This window comes from Oenanthe melanoleuca, chromosome 1A (genome assembly GCF_029582105.1).
Source record: "Oenanthe melanoleuca isolate GR-GAL-2019-014 chromosome 1A, OMel1.0, whole genome shotgun sequence".
Taxonomy (NCBI): Eukaryota; Metazoa; Chordata; class Aves; order Passeriformes; family Muscicapidae; genus Oenanthe; species Oenanthe melanoleuca.
This window is the reverse complement of record NC_079334.1, coordinates 26,071,700-26,089,292: the sequence shown is the minus strand read 5'-3', so window position 1 is coordinate 26,089,292 and position 17,593 is coordinate 26,071,700. Positions and strand designations below refer to the sequence as shown.

The 17,593-nt window shown below is 38.1% G+C and overlaps 1 protein-coding gene across 7 annotated transcripts in view; it reads right to left on the bottom strand.

Moving 5' to 3' along the window:
• The window catches only part of BLTP3B (bridge-like lipid transfer protein family member 3B), a 46,858-nt gene extending 29,392 nt beyond the window's left edge, over positions 1-17,466 (bottom strand). For 2 of the 7 annotated variants that reach the window (XM_056514476.1, XM_056514530.1), the window contains exons 1-4: positions 17,255-17,450; positions 4,268-4,430; positions 3,126-3,179; positions 658-749 (exon numbers count right to left, since the gene is read on the bottom strand). In XM_056514476.1, coding sequence (XP_056370451.1) covers positions 658-749; positions 3,126-3,179; positions 4,268-4,430; positions 17,255-17,298 — 353 coding nt within the window. In that variant the 5' untranslated portion in view covers positions 17,299-17,450. Of the gene's footprint in view, positions 1-657; positions 750-2,942; positions 3,028-3,125; positions 3,180-4,267; positions 4,431-10,115; positions 10,263-11,066; positions 11,230-17,254 lie in introns of those variants that run through there. The other 5 variants (XM_056514496.1, XM_056514513.1, XM_056514505.1 and 2 more) reach the window with 5 other exon arrangements.
• Between the last annotated feature and the right edge of the window lie 127 nt (positions 17,467-17,593).

The following is a 17,593-nucleotide window of genomic DNA, read 5'->3' as shown; positions in this document are numbered from 1 at the left end:
ACAGAAGTTACAACAAGAAAAAAACCGTATCATCACATTTATTTCTCTGTATATAGGTCCCTGTGACCACAGAAAACTGGTTTGAGTAAAGGAAACGTAAGGGAAATGACTGAGGTGTGGAGAGACAAAAATTATTGATGTAATGTTGTATTCCCTCACTAAATTGCCTAAGTTTTGGGCTACACAGTGTGCATGAAATCTCTCAGTACGAATCAGCTGATACAATTAAGGAAATAGAACTTTAAAACACTGGACTAACAAACCCTTAAAACTCTTAAGACAAAACAAATGAAAAAGAGAAATTTTTAAAACCCACAAAAACATTAAATGTATTTTACAAAAAAGATGAAGGTAAGATATCATTCATTTTTAAAAAACTTAATATCAATTAAACTCAGTAAATATCTGACATAGCAGGTGCACCCCTATGAAATGTACCTTGCAAGCTCCATACCTAGTTCACATATTCTCTCCAGGCTTGGGTCTGGATAGCTCCATTATCACTACACTACTTTGCACACAGACAATAACATAAAATTTAGGAGGAGATGGGAATGGCAAGCTGCAACCATATATATTTCTAAAAACTTGCAATTGATCCGTTTTATACAATTCCAAACCTTTTTTGACATATTACATGTAAGTACCATCACTGACCTCTGCCCAGATGCAGTTGCTATAGGAGAGGGTCCATTAGGGGCACGTGGCTCTTCACATGTGCTCATTTCCATTATAACTTTATCCAAGGACTTGAGAAACAAAACAAAACAAAAATATTGGAGACCTTAGAGGTAACAAAGTGAATATATGACATATGAAGAACAAAAATGCAAGTGAAAAAAAGTCACTTAAGAACTTTTTCTGAAATATACATGAAACATCTCCTACCACGACAATTTTCCAAAAACTTTTGTAATGCAATAGAATTATCAAAATGCACATGATTTAATGTGTAGTCATCTGAATTTTCTATCCATATATCTTTTCTTTCAATGAAATACTTAATACTTAATGCAACCTGATTCAAAGCACAGCAGTTAAGATGTTTTCCCTGTCTAATTATAACTTTCCACCACCTCTTCTGAATTCCCCCACTTATGCTCTTAGGTCAGACAAACACCAAAAATCCCTTTGTCCTCAATTTAAATTTTTCATTATTCAACCTGCCTTAGCTACTAGATTATCTTCATATTGTGTTAATCATGCCTGTTGTCATAATCTGCTTGCTTCACATTTTTCTGTGCTACTCTTATCCATGAAAACCTGGCTACAACCAAAAAATTCATGAACTGTCTAGTCTGGATTTATTTATACTTCACTGTATTTTGATGCTTAAAGGGAAGCAATAGCTGTCAACAGTAAATGTGGACATTGCTAAAAAAATAATTTTGAAATCTCAATTATTATCTTGCCTTGAAAAAAGAAAAAAAAAAAAAAAAACAAGAAAAACCCAATTCCTTAGTTTGAGGATGGTGGGGGAAGCCAAGATTTCTCCTAACTATCCTAACAGTTTTGGATGTTTGACTACTCTATTAAGAATTCCCTTTATTACATGACTAGTGCACAGAACAACAGCACAGTGATTCAAGGAGATTGCACAATATAAAAAAAGAGGTAACAAAGAATGCCTGGGATGCAGATCTATGTCTTTTCTCACTAGCAACTACTGTACTTGGATAGAGGAAAAACTGCTGCAGATTGTCCTTGGGGCCCAAAATGACTCCTCAAAACAATTTGTTTATCATGCAAAATCAGAACTGGGTTGTGAACAAAGATAACAGTATGTGCCACTATGTTAGCAGATTGATTCTTACAAAGGGCAACTCAGCTCAGTGAAAGGCCCTTTGGCTAGTCAGTGCATTCTAGTTACCCAGTAAGCTGTGCAAACAGAGGATGCTATTCCAACTTAATTCAACTCTCAGCAGCAAAAATATCCCCCCTTCCCTGCCCCTGTCAAAACAGCAGAAGTTCAGTGATGTAATGAAGGGCTGAGGTTTGGCACTTGGGCCACTGAATTCACTTTCCTTTAGAAATCAAAAAGTGTTGTACAATCTACCACTGAATATTAAACTTTTGTTACCTACTTAATGCACTTGTTCAAAGAAACCTTTATGTAAAAAAGGTTACCTTGAAAATTATCTTAGCCTCAAAGAATGCTAATGTAAGTTCAACAGGAGCAAAGCAAACAGCGCCTTCCTACCACAGGTCAAAGTATGTCATGTTCAAGAATAGCACAGCTTAAACCAATTTCCTAATTTGGCATTTGCATCTCATAGCCAAGAGGTTGAATCATCCTCAGCATTACCAGACTTTAAGTTCTGGGTGTCAGGAAGAAGCAGTACAGACATCGGTACATTCCAACTGGGTCACTAGCAAATGCATCAATTATTTAAAACAACATGTCTTTCCCAAGTCTGATTCAGAACAAAGTAATTATAAGCATATTCACTGCAAGACTGGGAAACATGACAGCTCAAGGAACATTCACCCTTAAGCAAATGCAATTGAGAAAGTCATCAAATAAATTACTTCTGGTGCTACCCCAATTACTAGTATATTTAAAAATAAAGAACAAAGGGAAACAAATGCAAGAATTAACAAGACTTCTAATTGTTGTGGAGTCCTATTTACACATTTTACCTCCTATTTATATCCAAGCTGAACCCTAGGTAGTTACAAAAACCCTATAAATGCTATGTGTGTCAAACTTGCTATAGCTGAGATCACTGTGTAAAGTACAGATGTAGAATTGAAAAGTCCCAGAAAAGACAGCTCCAAAAGAAAGGTGGCAACTTGTAAAAGGGGTTAGTTGGACAAATAACTACCCTTGAGGTAAACCCAAATTAACATATAATGACTAAAAACTTGAATGACTAAAATGAGCTAATGGTCAAACATTACAGTGATTATACTGAAGCCACAGGTTAGGAAAACAAACCTACCAAGGAAAACATTAACCTTGATCTGCCTTGACGTGCTGCTACCCAGAGGACATTTAGTAAAGGCCTGTTAATGTTTCAGTTATTTCTAGAATCACATCAAGAGAACTATATAAATATTTGATATAGGTTCTGCTACACACAGTACATTTCAGAGTTCATTTCAGAGTTTATTTCAGAGCTCACCAAAGAGATGGGATGTGTTTTCAATTTTGTCCATGGTATCTGCAAGAGAAAACACTATTCTAAAGCAAATTAAATATTAAAAATACAGTAAAATAAATTACACAGAATGTGTTTTAGGCATACAAATTATATTTCCAACTTCTCAACTTAGCATAATATTACTTTCAAAATACTAAGCTCATCTGAACATACTATATGGTAACTTTATGCACACACTAGGTGTTAAGAACTTTGAATTTCAAAATCTACTTATTACCGAACAGAAAAACAGAGGAATAAAGTAGAATCTGTCTCTTTAACAATGAGTTGACAGGCATCAGAAAAAGCACCACTGCCTTATACATTCCTTTAAGAGGAAAGAAAATTGACATTTCCTTTGTTGACCTACAACTGATTGGATACCTGCAACAAAACATCAAGTTCACATTCAGAAAAATCAGGACAATCTCCCATAGGGGGGAAAAAAAAAACAAAGAACACAAAAAAAAAATATAAACAACCCCCACCAAAAGACTAAGGACATGCTAATGTTTGACCATATTGTAACTTCAGTCAAGAACAAGCCATCCTTCATTTCTTAATCCCACATTCGTAAAATGTGGTAGAGATGATGTACATAGTTTCAATTCTTAGCAGCCACAATGACCAAAAACACAGTATCTATCTACTAGATTTACTGTGTTTCCCACATTTCCCACAGAGATGACAATCCCTCAGAAAGGTATTTTTGGAAATGGGAACAGAACAAGAGAGAAAGCAATAAACGAGGAAGAGTGAAGAGAGAACACACATGAAAGAGAATAATAAATAATTATAACAGACTAATTACCATGGACAAATACAAACTTTTACTTCTACCTCATTTTCAAAACATTTAGGAATGAATTCCACCCAGAAAGAAAAAGAAAATTAAAAATAATCGCTCTTATTTTCATTATTTCCAGATGTATTTTCTGTCATCACATGAGAAACAAAAATAACGAAGATAATAATTGCTGATAAAATCTTTGTTGTTCTTTAAAATTTTATCAAGCACTTATCACAATTTCCTACTAATACAAAGTTGCTTGAAAGTTTACAAAGACAGAATGAAAAGAAGAAAGATTTGGTTAATTACCATTCCAGCACAATAAAACACTCACCCTAATGGATGCTTTATTACAAAACACCTTGTTTATTGCCAGCCATGTTGGAAGATCCAGCATGTTCTGGAGTACCTCTTGATCCAGCTCTAAATTGGTCAGCTGACCTTCCCCCTTTAGCGTGCTCAGGTTGATCTTGTCAGGTGACAGATTTTTGGTAAACCTAAAAACAAACACACCTTAAGTAAATACATATAAAGCAATCAAAGCTATCCTGCACATCAGTGACAATTTAACTTAAAGCAATGGTCTGGGGTAAAGAAATCTTAGATTAATTTCACCCTGGAAAGAAATGGTACAATGGAATTGATTTGTCCCTCTAATTTTTTTCAACTCATTAGCTCAATTTATAAATACATAAACAAAAATCTATTGTGAGATATCTTCTAATTTTTGTGTCACCCAGAAAAAGAAATGATCCTTGACTCAAACAGTTGAACAACTTATTTTAAACTATATAAAGTAGAGCTGAATTTATTTCACTCAAACTTTTTGAAAGGAGAAAAACATCCCAAACCACTAAAATTACTTTCATAAGCAGTACCTTCCTATATATTTTGTTAAAATCCGGTAATAAAAAATTTTATTTACGATATTAATTAGATTTAGTTACAGAATTTAATGACAAATTAGAAATACGCATACACACACATAGCAGCACGAGGTATATAAAATACTGGATGAAAACCTGAAAGCTCAATATGATACCCATGGGGTACAAACTGTAAGTATTCAAGTGTCCGCATAAATTACTTTCTATTTCAAATGCACTAGGATTTGCTGAGACAATGAAACAATCTGTGACTGTGTCAAATGGTTCACATCCTTGTGAGACAACATGGCAGAGCCCATGGGTTCTCTGCCTTCAAACCAACAGCTGTAGCATGGAAGCATTGTAGCTGGAGCATTGTATTTACCACAAGCTAAGAACAGGCTATACTTTACCACACTTTCAATCTGCCATGAAAAATTGTTTCTGAAAATGAACAGAGTCTAGTTTTACAATATCAGATAGCAGAAAATACTGCTGTTGGCTTTATGCTTTGTGACTTTTCCCACCATCTCCTGGTGCTGCTATTGTGCAGGCAGAGAGCAAAGGAGTTTGTCTGTCCCCAGTGATTGAACATCGCCCTGCAGCAATGCCCCAGGAGGTGCAATTCCAGCATTTCCTTTCCATTCAAGAGACCAACTTCTAACTGAATTACAAGGTCCTCATTAAGTCTGATACTGGGGGGGATGGTGGAAGAAGATGAAGAAGATCTGGTAGGCAAGCTTTTCCTCTTAACAGTTTCCAAGTATAGCTTGAAACAGTGCAGGCATTTTTTGAGTCCAACTGCCTTACTCCATTCCCAGGATGGTTAGCTTTGAAAATGCATTTACCTAGCCTGACAAAATGCAAGCAGTACTTATTTGCAAATAATACTAGACATGTTTCTTATGCCAGAAGTGCTGCAGTTGACATCCTATTGCTTACAGCCATAAATTATCCACAAGTGATGAGATTTAATCTGTGAATAATATAGTTCCATATTTTCAGTATTAAAAATATATTGAGATAAGGCTATTGATAAATTATTTTCCTGGCAACTAATGTACTTCTAAATGCTCTGTTTAGACACATGAGGGGAATAAAGGACTTGAATTATTTTGTTTTCTGTTCACCTTTTTTTCTTGCTTTCAATAAGAAAGAATAATGACAAGAGCTAAATAACCCTCCTCATTAAAACAACCTCTCAGTAACAGCAAAATATAAAACTTCTTATCTCAGAAATCATTGCAAAGTGTCATCTGACTCAGGTTGTAGAAAATTCCTAGAAGAAAAAAAGCAGCCATTGAGTGTTTTCAGCCACCCAGTAGCACCTCTCACTCTTGGCTTTCTAGGTAAGGATCAACATAAGAATTACAAACTGATGTCATTTTAAAGTCAGATTTACACATCAAACGCAAAACCATTCTGCCATTACACACACACAAGTCTCCTGAGACTCATGCTCTATGAAAGAAGTCCCCCTCAGAGTACCCTGCTGAAAGAGGTTTTCAAACTTCAGAGCAAGAAAGATACCAAAATACCATTAAGGAGAAGAATGGCAACAGCCAAGTCATTTTTTAGTTACTTTCAATATCCTTCAAACAAACAAAATAGTAGACAGTTTCTCTCAAGAGGAAGCAGAAGGACAGGGAAAAAATTCAAGAAGTACCATCACTTTTTCAATATACATTTTTTTATTTCTTCCAAGAGTGTTGCTTTGAATTTATTTGCTCTCCTGCAGTCAGTGAAAGGAAAAATGTTCTAGGTGCTGCTTCATTCAGAAGAGACAGGCATAAGAGGATCTCTACCTGTTAAGAATACCCTTCATGTCAAAAGTCATGGAAGGAAACTCTCAACAGGTATGCTGTGAGAAGATATTCTTAGCAAAACTGTTTTCACAGATTGAATTTCAATTTCACAAACTACATTTCCTTTCTCAAAACATATCTGAGGTTTGAATTATGTGACAGTATGGATTTCAATACAGTTTTAATATTGAATTGTATAAGTACAATAATAATGCTGTAAAATATAGTTTAAATGCAAGAATCCAGAAATATGAATTTATCAATATCACAAGCTGCCTGACATAGCTCCCTTGGGTACATTTACACACATGCACTAAACATTTCTATGCAGTTACAGATACAGTTCAGCTTTAATTTACAAAGTACAGACTAAGAGTTTAGTGAAAAGCATTAAAGACTGCACACTAACATTGCAGCATTAAGTATCAAAGACGAGTAAGTTACAACCAATGTATTTTGTCAGGACCACAACAGTTCTCTCAGATCTCTCCCTCTGAAACAACTCAAAATCTACATAAAAGATGCATTTATTTCCTTGCCAAAAATATTCGTTTACTAAAGGTTTGTTTGTAACACCACAGGCTTGGAGCTCTGAATGGAGCTGAACTCCACCATGCTGTCAGGGAAAATGGCCAAGAAGCTGAAAACAAAAAAAACCAAAACAACCCAAAACAGGTAGAGAAGATGGGAAAACATTTTTCTGAAGTCACAAGCTTAGGGTTTGTATATGGACGGCCACAAACCACATGAAGCTTAAAGCAGTGCTCCCCAAAGGTTCGGAGCAAATACCAGGTGCCTCATCAAGTTTGAGAACAGAAACTCCAACCTCTGGATTTAGCAGAGATATAAGAGAAGTCTGGATCACATTTGGACACAGATTCTCGGATGCTTTGCACTTTGCACACCTCCTGAACATATAACCACTTTCCCCAGCTCTACCATGTGCCTCCCTGCTTTTTAAATAAAATTTCCTCAGCAATATGACTCTAAATGTATGCTCTAATAATGACAAATTAATAAATCGCAGTGCATGCTGCAAGTTTTGATTATCTCCTTGTTATGAACTCAAACTGCTTAAACAACAAGCTCTGAAAAAGGGGAAGTATGATCTACTAAGCACTGACAACTGGATCAATAACAGAACAGCAGAAATGGAACATGAAGATAACTGGATTTTTTTTACTGTTTCACCTGGCGTAATCATGTTATTTGATCACTAAGGAATATTACACCATTCCTGAAACAAGAAAAATGGTCTTTTCCAATTGAGTTTCTCAGGAAGTTGTTTCCTTTCTATGACTCTAAGTAACAGAGTGAAGGAGGTCTACTGCCATTCAGCTCACTATACCACTTCAAATTTTAAGACTTTAAGTAGAAGAAGAATAGAAGGAACTCTCAGTCAAATTTGCCACAGAAACAAAGTATTGGGAACAGTGTATACTGTTACAATTGAGTTCCTCTCATCCAGTTTAGCACCACAAACCATAGATGATTTTAAGTAACTGGCTTGATCAAGTACACCCCTCACTATCTGTGACACCCAACTGGCACCTTCTTACACTCTCCAACATCAATTTGCACACAAGGTATCACCCCTTTACCTATTGGTATTGTGGCCACTCCACACAAATGCCTACAAGCCTTATCTAATCTCACCTTGAACATCTGCAGAATTGTCAGGTGTGTATTTGGTGTCTGAGTGCAAGATGGAGAACTCTCCATGACCTGCATTACCTGCTGCAAAGCACTTCGTGAAGGTGCTCATCACCCAACCCTCTGGAGCAGGACAGGGCATTTCCTTGTTTCACATCCAGCCTGGACCTACTGCTCTTGGGCTGGCCATGAGTTACAGCACACTGGACAAGTCCAAAACACCACCTACAACCCTACAGCTTCAGGTGTTCTTTTCAGGCTGCTATATAGGACCTCAAGCACCTAACAGTCACCATGCTTCCTGACCTACCATAGTCTAAAGACAGATCTTCCTTTCCAGGGAAATCACTAATCAGGACCTTGGCTCAATGAGCAACCTGTATTTGTGTAATACATCTGGTGCAGTATCACACCAACCCCTTATCTATGCCATTGTAGGAGCCCAGAACAACACATCTGCTTTGCTGACACTTTCAAATAATTGCTTCCATTTCATCACAACACAGAAGGACTTCAGCACAGACTCCCACTCCAGGTGACTTCCTAAAGGCATCTTAGTACACTCCTATGCACTTCAAGACCCATTCCACATTTTCTCAAGTTCTGACATCCCCACCAAGTCTCTTGACAGCATATAATGCTTCCTCTAGTTAATTCTGTAATAACACATATAGGAAATTATTTTCTTTCCATTTAGAAAAGCTGTATTGCTTGCTTTTTGGGTACAGGCAGAACTGAGACAGCTGCTGTCAGCAATGGTTATTATCTAATTATGTGTCATGAAGCAGATCTACGCAGACACAGCCAAGCACTGTGCATAAATGATAATCATGTTGCAAGCAAAACATTGCTCAAACAATTTACCTTTCATTTACAATAAACCCTCACACAGACCAATATTAAGCTTTTCTATTCCATGAGTCTTTTCACATCAAACAGAAAAATGGTCAATGTGATCAAACCCAAAGAACTTTACTCAAACATGACAATCCTATACATCAGGCTTTAATGATATGTTGAGTACAAGATAACATAAAACCCTGAATATATCATACATCATGTGGCAATGTATATACAACTTCCCTACTGCAGGCAGCAAAAACCCCACCTTAATTTGCTTATACTTGATAACTATTAAATTCCACTTAAAATACAACATTCTAATGCCTAATGCAAAAAAAAAAAAAAAAAAAAAAAACCCATTTGATGAAATATAACTTCAGAAATTTAAAATCATTAAATAATGATATAGTGTAAAAGCATAACAATACCTGCTTTTTGGAAACTGCATCCTTTATTTATATGACATTAGCAGGTATCTTTTTTAATGCTAACTGATCAGATCTCACAAAAAATAAGATCTTTTGATAAGATATTAACTATAAGAACCCTTTTAATTCAAAAAAGAAACAAATAAAATCAGTCACTTTCTTTTGTAAACTAGTTAAAGAGCTGACCAATCCATTAAATATATCAATATAGAGGAAATACATAATATGTAACGAAGAGGAATTAAGTAGATGCAAATAATAAACAGTAAATTTCATAATGCCTAAAGATATTGGGAAACACCCAGATTACATTTAGAAATTACACATAGAGGTATGTTTATAATGGGATTGCTGATTCAGTTCACAAAGTTATTTTGCAAATTTAGTTCAGGACTTACAAAAACCCCAAAGAAGCCAAAACACACAACTGCATAGCAAACAATTATTTTTTGCAGAATTTTAAATTTAAAAAAGAAACAGAAGCGGAAACCCAAGAAACATTTTATAGAGCTCACTTCACTCGGAAATTTATAAAATACATACCACCTCTTACATTTACTCTACAAAGGTGGGAGAGGGGAAGTTACCTGAGGGCAAGGTATTCAGACATAAGGCCCCTATTCCTGGTGAAAGCAAGTGGTCAGCTGCCACGGCTTCTGAGAAGCTTCTGGGACTCATTTTGGTAGTAAGGATATTCACAGCAAACCAATCTCCACCAGAGCCAGCTGGGATCGCTGCAGGGAACGGGACACAGGGGACACACAAGGGATCAAGTTCAAAGGGAAAAAGGAGTGATACAATAATGTAAGAGAGGTTTAGCTGAAGATAACTGCAGTTACAACAGTTTGTTACACATCATGACACTACAGAATTCAAAAGGAAACAGATTTCTGTAAAACACTAGATTCCTGTGAGAGGATCCCGTGCTGTCTTATACTACAGTACTGCAGCTCTGTTTAAATAAACAGCTTATGAAGAAAATTTCAATCATGCAGAAAACATTTATATAATGTAGCTAATTCATTTCAGAGATACCCAGTAAGTACATTTGGAAGTTGTCAGGAAGATAGCCCAAAGATGATGCACCAGAGGGTTTTATCTTATTTTTAAATGGAAGACAACTTTTCAGTTTTGTTTTGCCTAGCCTGAGATTTCTCACATTATTTGTTCCTATTTACAGTGTCTCAACCTCAGCTATCCAAAATTCACACTAAAGAAACCTGACTCTAGAGATCTAGGGGAATAGTACTTCTGGATTTGTTTTTGTGTTTGGGGTGGTACTACAAAGAACTGCACACGTTTTGACAGTCTGATTTTGCAGGCTATGAAATTTTAGTACAATAAAGTCTCCAAAAAAAGTTCTCTGCTAACTGTCTTCACTTCAAAGAGATGCCTCAGCTTAAATGTAATTAATTCCTACACTTTTGCCCTTTTGGGTGCAGTAAAACCCAAACATTTGGACAGTGAGCTGGTAGGCAGTTTGTTGGGATATCAGAACAAAATTTAAGAGATTTATCGCTAAGGTGAATTACAGATACCTAATTACAAATTATTCTTCTCAAGTCTCCAGACTCACAGCAATGGAAGAAACTGCAACATGGAAACTCTTTCAGAATTAGGCACCACATAACTTTCAGATTCCTGGGTAGCTGGATCCAAGTGTTGCTTCTTTGCTTTGGGAGTCAGAAGGAGCAAGCATCTCTGAGGAAAAAAAAACAACCAAAATTCTGGTGCTCTCAAACTAAATGGTAAAGATGCATGGCAGAGCTGCCATAAAATTTGTGCTGGGGACATTCTTCTTCCAGCAAGGCTCATACATCCATCTGCCAGAGGCTAGAGGAACTAAAAAGCACAGCCCAGCTGGAGCTCTTTCCTCTCCTGTGTTTCCTTATCAAAAAAGAAGACAATAAAGGGATATGAACTGTGGTTAGCACCAGCTCCACAAAGGTGTACTCCCTACAGGAGTTACTGGATTGAGAAACCTGGGTAGTTGTGCAAGTGGCCAAACCCAAGATACTCTTTTGAGTAATTAAGTAGTTACTTGTCAGCAATTATTCTCATTATGTGCAAAAAACCTGTGAAATAAATCACATCCTGTAAGCTTTTGTAATTTCACTAATGTCTCATCAGAAATGATTTGACCTCATTTGTCCAATCTTCTTGTAGAAAAAAAGAAAAACAAAAAACAAGACACCTTAAAAGCACTTCTCATTCTCGGAGTTGTTCAGCTTAAAAATTAAAAAAAACCCCTCAAAACACTATGGCTTTGGCAGGAGAAATAACAAATTTTTAAAAAATGTAACTGTGGGCTAGTTTTGGTTTGTACATACTCCATAATCACTTAACCTTAAGAGACAATTTTATTCCTTACTAGCTTTATTTAAATATTCTTTTTTCCCAGGGAATACTAGTGTGTCAGATACTTGAACAGAGCAATCTTCAAGATCATTTTCATTGTGAAACTTACTAGTATTCTGAGAACTCTTTAAAGTAAATGATCACATACAACTAAAATGCTGCTGATTAATTCTTCTTGATTGTGCAAATGTATTAGCTTTTATTATGTATGCACAAGAGTTGCCTGATTTCAATAAAGCTTCAGCAGAACTTCAACTGTACAATGTCTGTAGAATTAGCATTTAGATTTATAATACATTTGCAAAAGCAACGTAAAACAAACTGAAAAGAAGTCAAATTCATTGAGTTTACTTTATTAATTCAAACACCACTAAAAGCTTGAGATCCTTCTGAGGTGTAACACAAGATTTAATATCAAATCTTAATATAGGTAATGATTAAGAATTTTATCAGAAAATGCATTATTGCTCATTTATCTCCAAAATACATGTATAATTTCATAAAGCACCACAGCAATTTCAGTTTGAATTTTGGAATATGTTCTGTTACAGAATCTTAAAATGCAATATGATGCAGGAAGCTACTAACAAAAACAGAAGAAAGTGAAAGTTTTTTATTTCTGTTGAAAAAAGTATTTTTTGATTCCTTCACACTCATCAGAACATTACCAACACATTCACACAGAAGAAATTGTTGACATGAAGTCTCCACTTAAATACTGAAAGTATTGATTTTCAAACATAAGGGTATTTAAGAAGTACAGGATTACAGTGAAACTTTAAATCGCTTCTTGTCTGCTGTCTCAAGTACTTCTGGTTTACTACCTGGAGTTTTTAGGCTTATTCTTTCCCTAGGTGCAGCATTTAAGACAGACATAATGCTAACACTTTCTGCAAGCATTCAGATTCAGTACAGACTCATTCAGAACAACAGAGATTATGTCTACATTGTGTTTTGCAATTTTCTCACATACTACACAAGACAATAAAATCAGTCACCTAGAATACACTGCAAAATTAGTAAAAGCAAAGAGAGAAGGGAAAAGTACACACTTTGTGTACTTTGGCTGGCTAAAGGAATTGGCTAACTTTCACAAAACTGAAGTGACACAGAAGTGGAATACACAAAACTGAAAATAAGCAAAAAACCTACTTATTTTGCTACTAGCAGAATTTTCAAAGTTCATCCAAACAATTTTGGTCATTTACTTATAGGAAGGAAAAAGCCCACTCTAGCCCAGTAGATGTGTTACACTGCTTTACTCTAAATCACCTCATGTCTTTGAGAGGACGAAATTCCTCACCAGTCAGGCATGTCTGACTGGCATAAAAGCAGGTCAATATGCAGGGCAAACTCTTTGGCAGTGAAGTTGTACCAGATGACGTAGGATATCATTGTTTATATCATGACCAGCTGATTCCTGACATCCATACAATTAGGATGCTATTCTTTGTACAACCATTTTTCATAGGAGCTTTAGAATAACTTCCCAATCATGAGATGAAAATAATTGTCACAAAACTCACTGCAATTTTCTTCTATTTAAATCTTAGTATGTTCACATCTATTGATTCAGATAAGCAAAAGCAAAGGTCTAAGTTCATGCAGAACATTAACTAATGACACAACTGAAAACAATTTCTCCCATACCAAACACTTTAAAACTTCTTACTGTTTCCTTTGTGGAAAATATTGAGTAGGATGCAAACTGTAACTTTTTAAATTGAACTATGTGTTATCATTGATAAACTTAAGAGTTAATATCAATTGAGGTGAAGACTGTGGCTACTTATTAGATAGGCAAATTTTATAAGCTCGCCTTCATGTTTCTTAGACATATCTTGATAAACAAAACTGTTTTTCACAGAAAGGCATGAATCATGCAGATACACAGAAGACTCAGACTGCTCCTTAACTAGAAAGGGAATTTCAATGATTCCAAGAGTCAAAACTAAAAAACACCTGAAAACACCCTTATACAAGTCTGAGTTAGTAATGCCAGATCTCTGTATGTACCTTCCATCCAAAAACCCCAAAACTGAAACCCCTGCCATGGAGATGATCCCCTCACACCCACAGACAGTGTTACAGTAACACCACAGTGAACTTGCACAGGGCAATCTAGATTTCTCTTAGAAATCTTTAACACCATTGTTTCATACACTTGTCCACCAAGTCTGAGAAAAAAGGAGGAATGCTGAAGGGTATCTGCAATTATAGCAGAGCACTGAACAGAAACTCTTGCAATAAAAAGGTGCTGTTCAACAAGAAATCTCTCACCCACTGAAAATAGGTAACAGCACAAATGAAGACTCAACACAAATTTCAGTTCACTGGGGAAGACCTTTACACAACGAGTAAGTGATCCCAACACTACAGAGAAGACTTCTCCTAGGGATGGTGTATCTTTCCTACCTTTTGTAAAGGATGATGCTGCTACCCAGACACTTGTTTCATTTTAGGGACATATGAAATAGACACTCTGTCAACTGCATTCAGTAAAACCACACCTAACACAACATGAACATGAGAAAAATTCAAGCCTCCAAATGGCAAACTCATTTCTTTAGTTTAGTTGATACATTTAGTTTCACATCCTACACCAAGCACCAAATAAACATGAAGTACAACAAAACCACAGGTAGTTTGTTCCTATCCCTCCCCACCTTCTCGTTTTCTACCACAGCCTTGGGAAAGAACAATGCATGTTGAAGACAGAGAACACTTTTTTAGAATTTTAAAAGACTGAAAAAGTAAAAAAACTCGTCACCACATCCTGACATGAGATACAGACTTGTTACAAGCTGAATAAAATAAGCTTTACAACCTTCACTGCTCTTAAAGCATAACACAGCAATAAGAAAAGCCCTTTACAAAGGTAAAAAGTAATTTAGATATCAAAACAGTTTCAAAATGCAGTTTGGATCATCTTCTTGTTCTCAGACCTTAAAGAATCGTACCCATGTAAAATTTTCATTGTCTAACAAATTTAGAATGACGAGGCGCCTTCTACACCACTGTCCATTATCAGTTCATCTAATAAAAGCACTGTGAACTGCTAAATGGAAACTGCACTGCTGAATGACACAATGCTTTCAAATTTGAAATACAGTACCAGATAGGAAAAAGAGTAAACACACGATTAACAGATATTGCAAACATTGCCAAATCAATGATGACTGGGGGAGCTGGACAAAATAACCACTAAAGATCCATTCCAACCTCAACTGTTCTGTGGTTTGTGGCAGAAAATCAAAGTACTTCTCTGGAACTTAAGGTACAAATTCATATCGTTGCTCAAACAAAGGGAACTAAAAGAATCAGAAATGAAAATAAATCAAGGTAAGAGGATAATTCTTTCCACTATTACTTTGAATATATGGACCTCTTCCAACAAATTTTAATACCTGCTTAGTTGAAGATGACAAGCAGGCAGCAGTTCCAAGAAACTACAAAAACAGCAGAACAGCAACTACTACAGTAAGAGTAAAAAGTGAAAGTGTCCTTTGGCACTCTCTCTATTACAGGAAATTCCTTATGTATTTGGCTCCTTAGTCACATTCTCACAAAACTTTTATTAAAGAAAATCCTTAATCAATACTTCTACAATTTTTGGTGAAAAATCAAGGTCCTGAAATTTAAGCTCATGTCATTTGAATTTTGTTTTTCTGAGTAACCAACTTTTGAAACCACTGAAACACCTGTTCTGCAGGAAGTAAAGATATTATCTGAACATGTAATGAAAAACACCCATAACAAGGGGCTTAATAATACTGTCTCCATTTTAGGTAGCAGACACACTCTGAATAGTATGGATTATATGCAGTGAGTTCAACTTGCAAGCCTCAGATTATGGCATATATCCCATAAACTTTCCAGAAGTGATAAAATTTGTCATAATCACTTGACAGAGATTTGTTGAATAAGCATTATCACAACACACTCGAGAGGAATCACAAATGTACCAACATGATGAAGTTCTAACCTACTCAGCTGCTCATTTGAAAAACTAGACAAAAAACCAACCCATTTTACTCATGTCTAGTTCCCAGACACATTTTAGAGCTAACCTGTAGCACAGAGACTAGAGCTCACTTCTCCTTCCATACAGCTCACTATACACCACAGGAAACAAGCTGCTGAACCCAGCTATTCCAAGCACACTGCTGATTAGAAAACTGACTCAAGGCTGATGACATCTTCTCGTTGCATTTCCATTCACACAGTGCTCTGTCATTTTCATGTGAAGAAAGGATTTCTTTGTCAGCATTCCCTGCTACATAACTCATGAGCAGGGTGGAGAAAAATTATTCTACTACTGCTCCATACATTACATTTAGCAGATAGATATCAAAGGATTTGGAATGAGAATTATGTTTTATGTATGCATCGACAACAGATCAGCGAAATTACAATCTGTCACTTCATTTTGTTTGATTTTCTCTATAAACACTTCTCAGAAATACCACACAAAAGTGGAACAGAACATTTTGGGGAAAAAACGAAAAAAGTAAAAAATTGAAGTATTCCAGGTTATATTTTCTAAGATACAAAAATAAGCTCAGAAGAATTACCAGCGCTGTGGTGTTACGACGGATCAAGTACCTAACAGGTTTTCACCTTTCTTTAGAAAATGGGAGAAACCTGATGCTGCCTTTTTAAACTGTATGAATCACATCGCGTACTTTCTGCGATTTCTCCATCATTCAAGCACACGACACTGACAGCTAAGAAATTTACAGGAGGTCTGTTTGTTTTGTTATAGGCCGCGAGGCACCTCAGCCATTATTTCGGTCACCCAGAAAACCACGAACTTATTTCCATCTCTCGGCGCGCACCTTTGTGCTGCCCGGCCTCACCTGTGTCTCAAGCTGAGCTGCAAGGACACAGGCCGAGCTGCTCCAGCCCCGGCCCAGCGCCCCGCACCGCCCCGCACCGCGGCTGCTGCCCGCCCCCAGCCCGGGGATCGCCAGGGCCGGGCTGCCCCCGCTCCTCTGCCCCCCGCACACCGCGGCCAGCGGGGGCGGGCACCGCCTGCCCGCCGGGGAGGCGGCCGGAGCCGCCGGTGACTCACTCGGTGATTCCCTCCTGCGCCAGCCACACCGAGCCCCCTCCCCGCCCGCGCCGCCGGGCACCGGGCGGAGGAGCCGGGGGCCAGGGGCCAGCTACGCGGCTGTGGCCGCCGGACAGCCCCACACGAGCGCCCAGCCACCCCCTCCGCCTCCGAATCGCTGCGAGGAGGCGGCTTCAGTCCCCTCTTCTGCGGTCCCCCCGCCCAGCGCCCAGCCCGGGGGTCGCTCTCCGGGACGGGGACCCGCAGTCGCCCCCGCACCGCCTCAGCCTGCCCGGGGCACCGCGCCCCACTAACCTGGAGAGATGCTTCAGGATCTGCTTCTTGATAATCCCCGCCATGGTGTCTGCCTGCCCGCGCCCCTCACGACGACCAGCCGGGACTAGGAACGCGCCTCATCCCTGCGCCCGCCCCTGCCCGCGGTGGGGAGAGCGCCGGGAGCGGAGCCGCTATCCCCACTCACGCTCACTCGACGCCCGGCGCCATTTTGGCCGCAGCATCGCCTGGTGACGGGGCGAGACGGGGCGGGACGGGCCCGGGCCCCCGCCCCGCGCGGAGAGCGGCGGCTGCGGGCGGGCACAGCGGGGCTGGGCACGGGGACGGGGACGGGGGCACGGGCAGGGGACAGGGACGGGC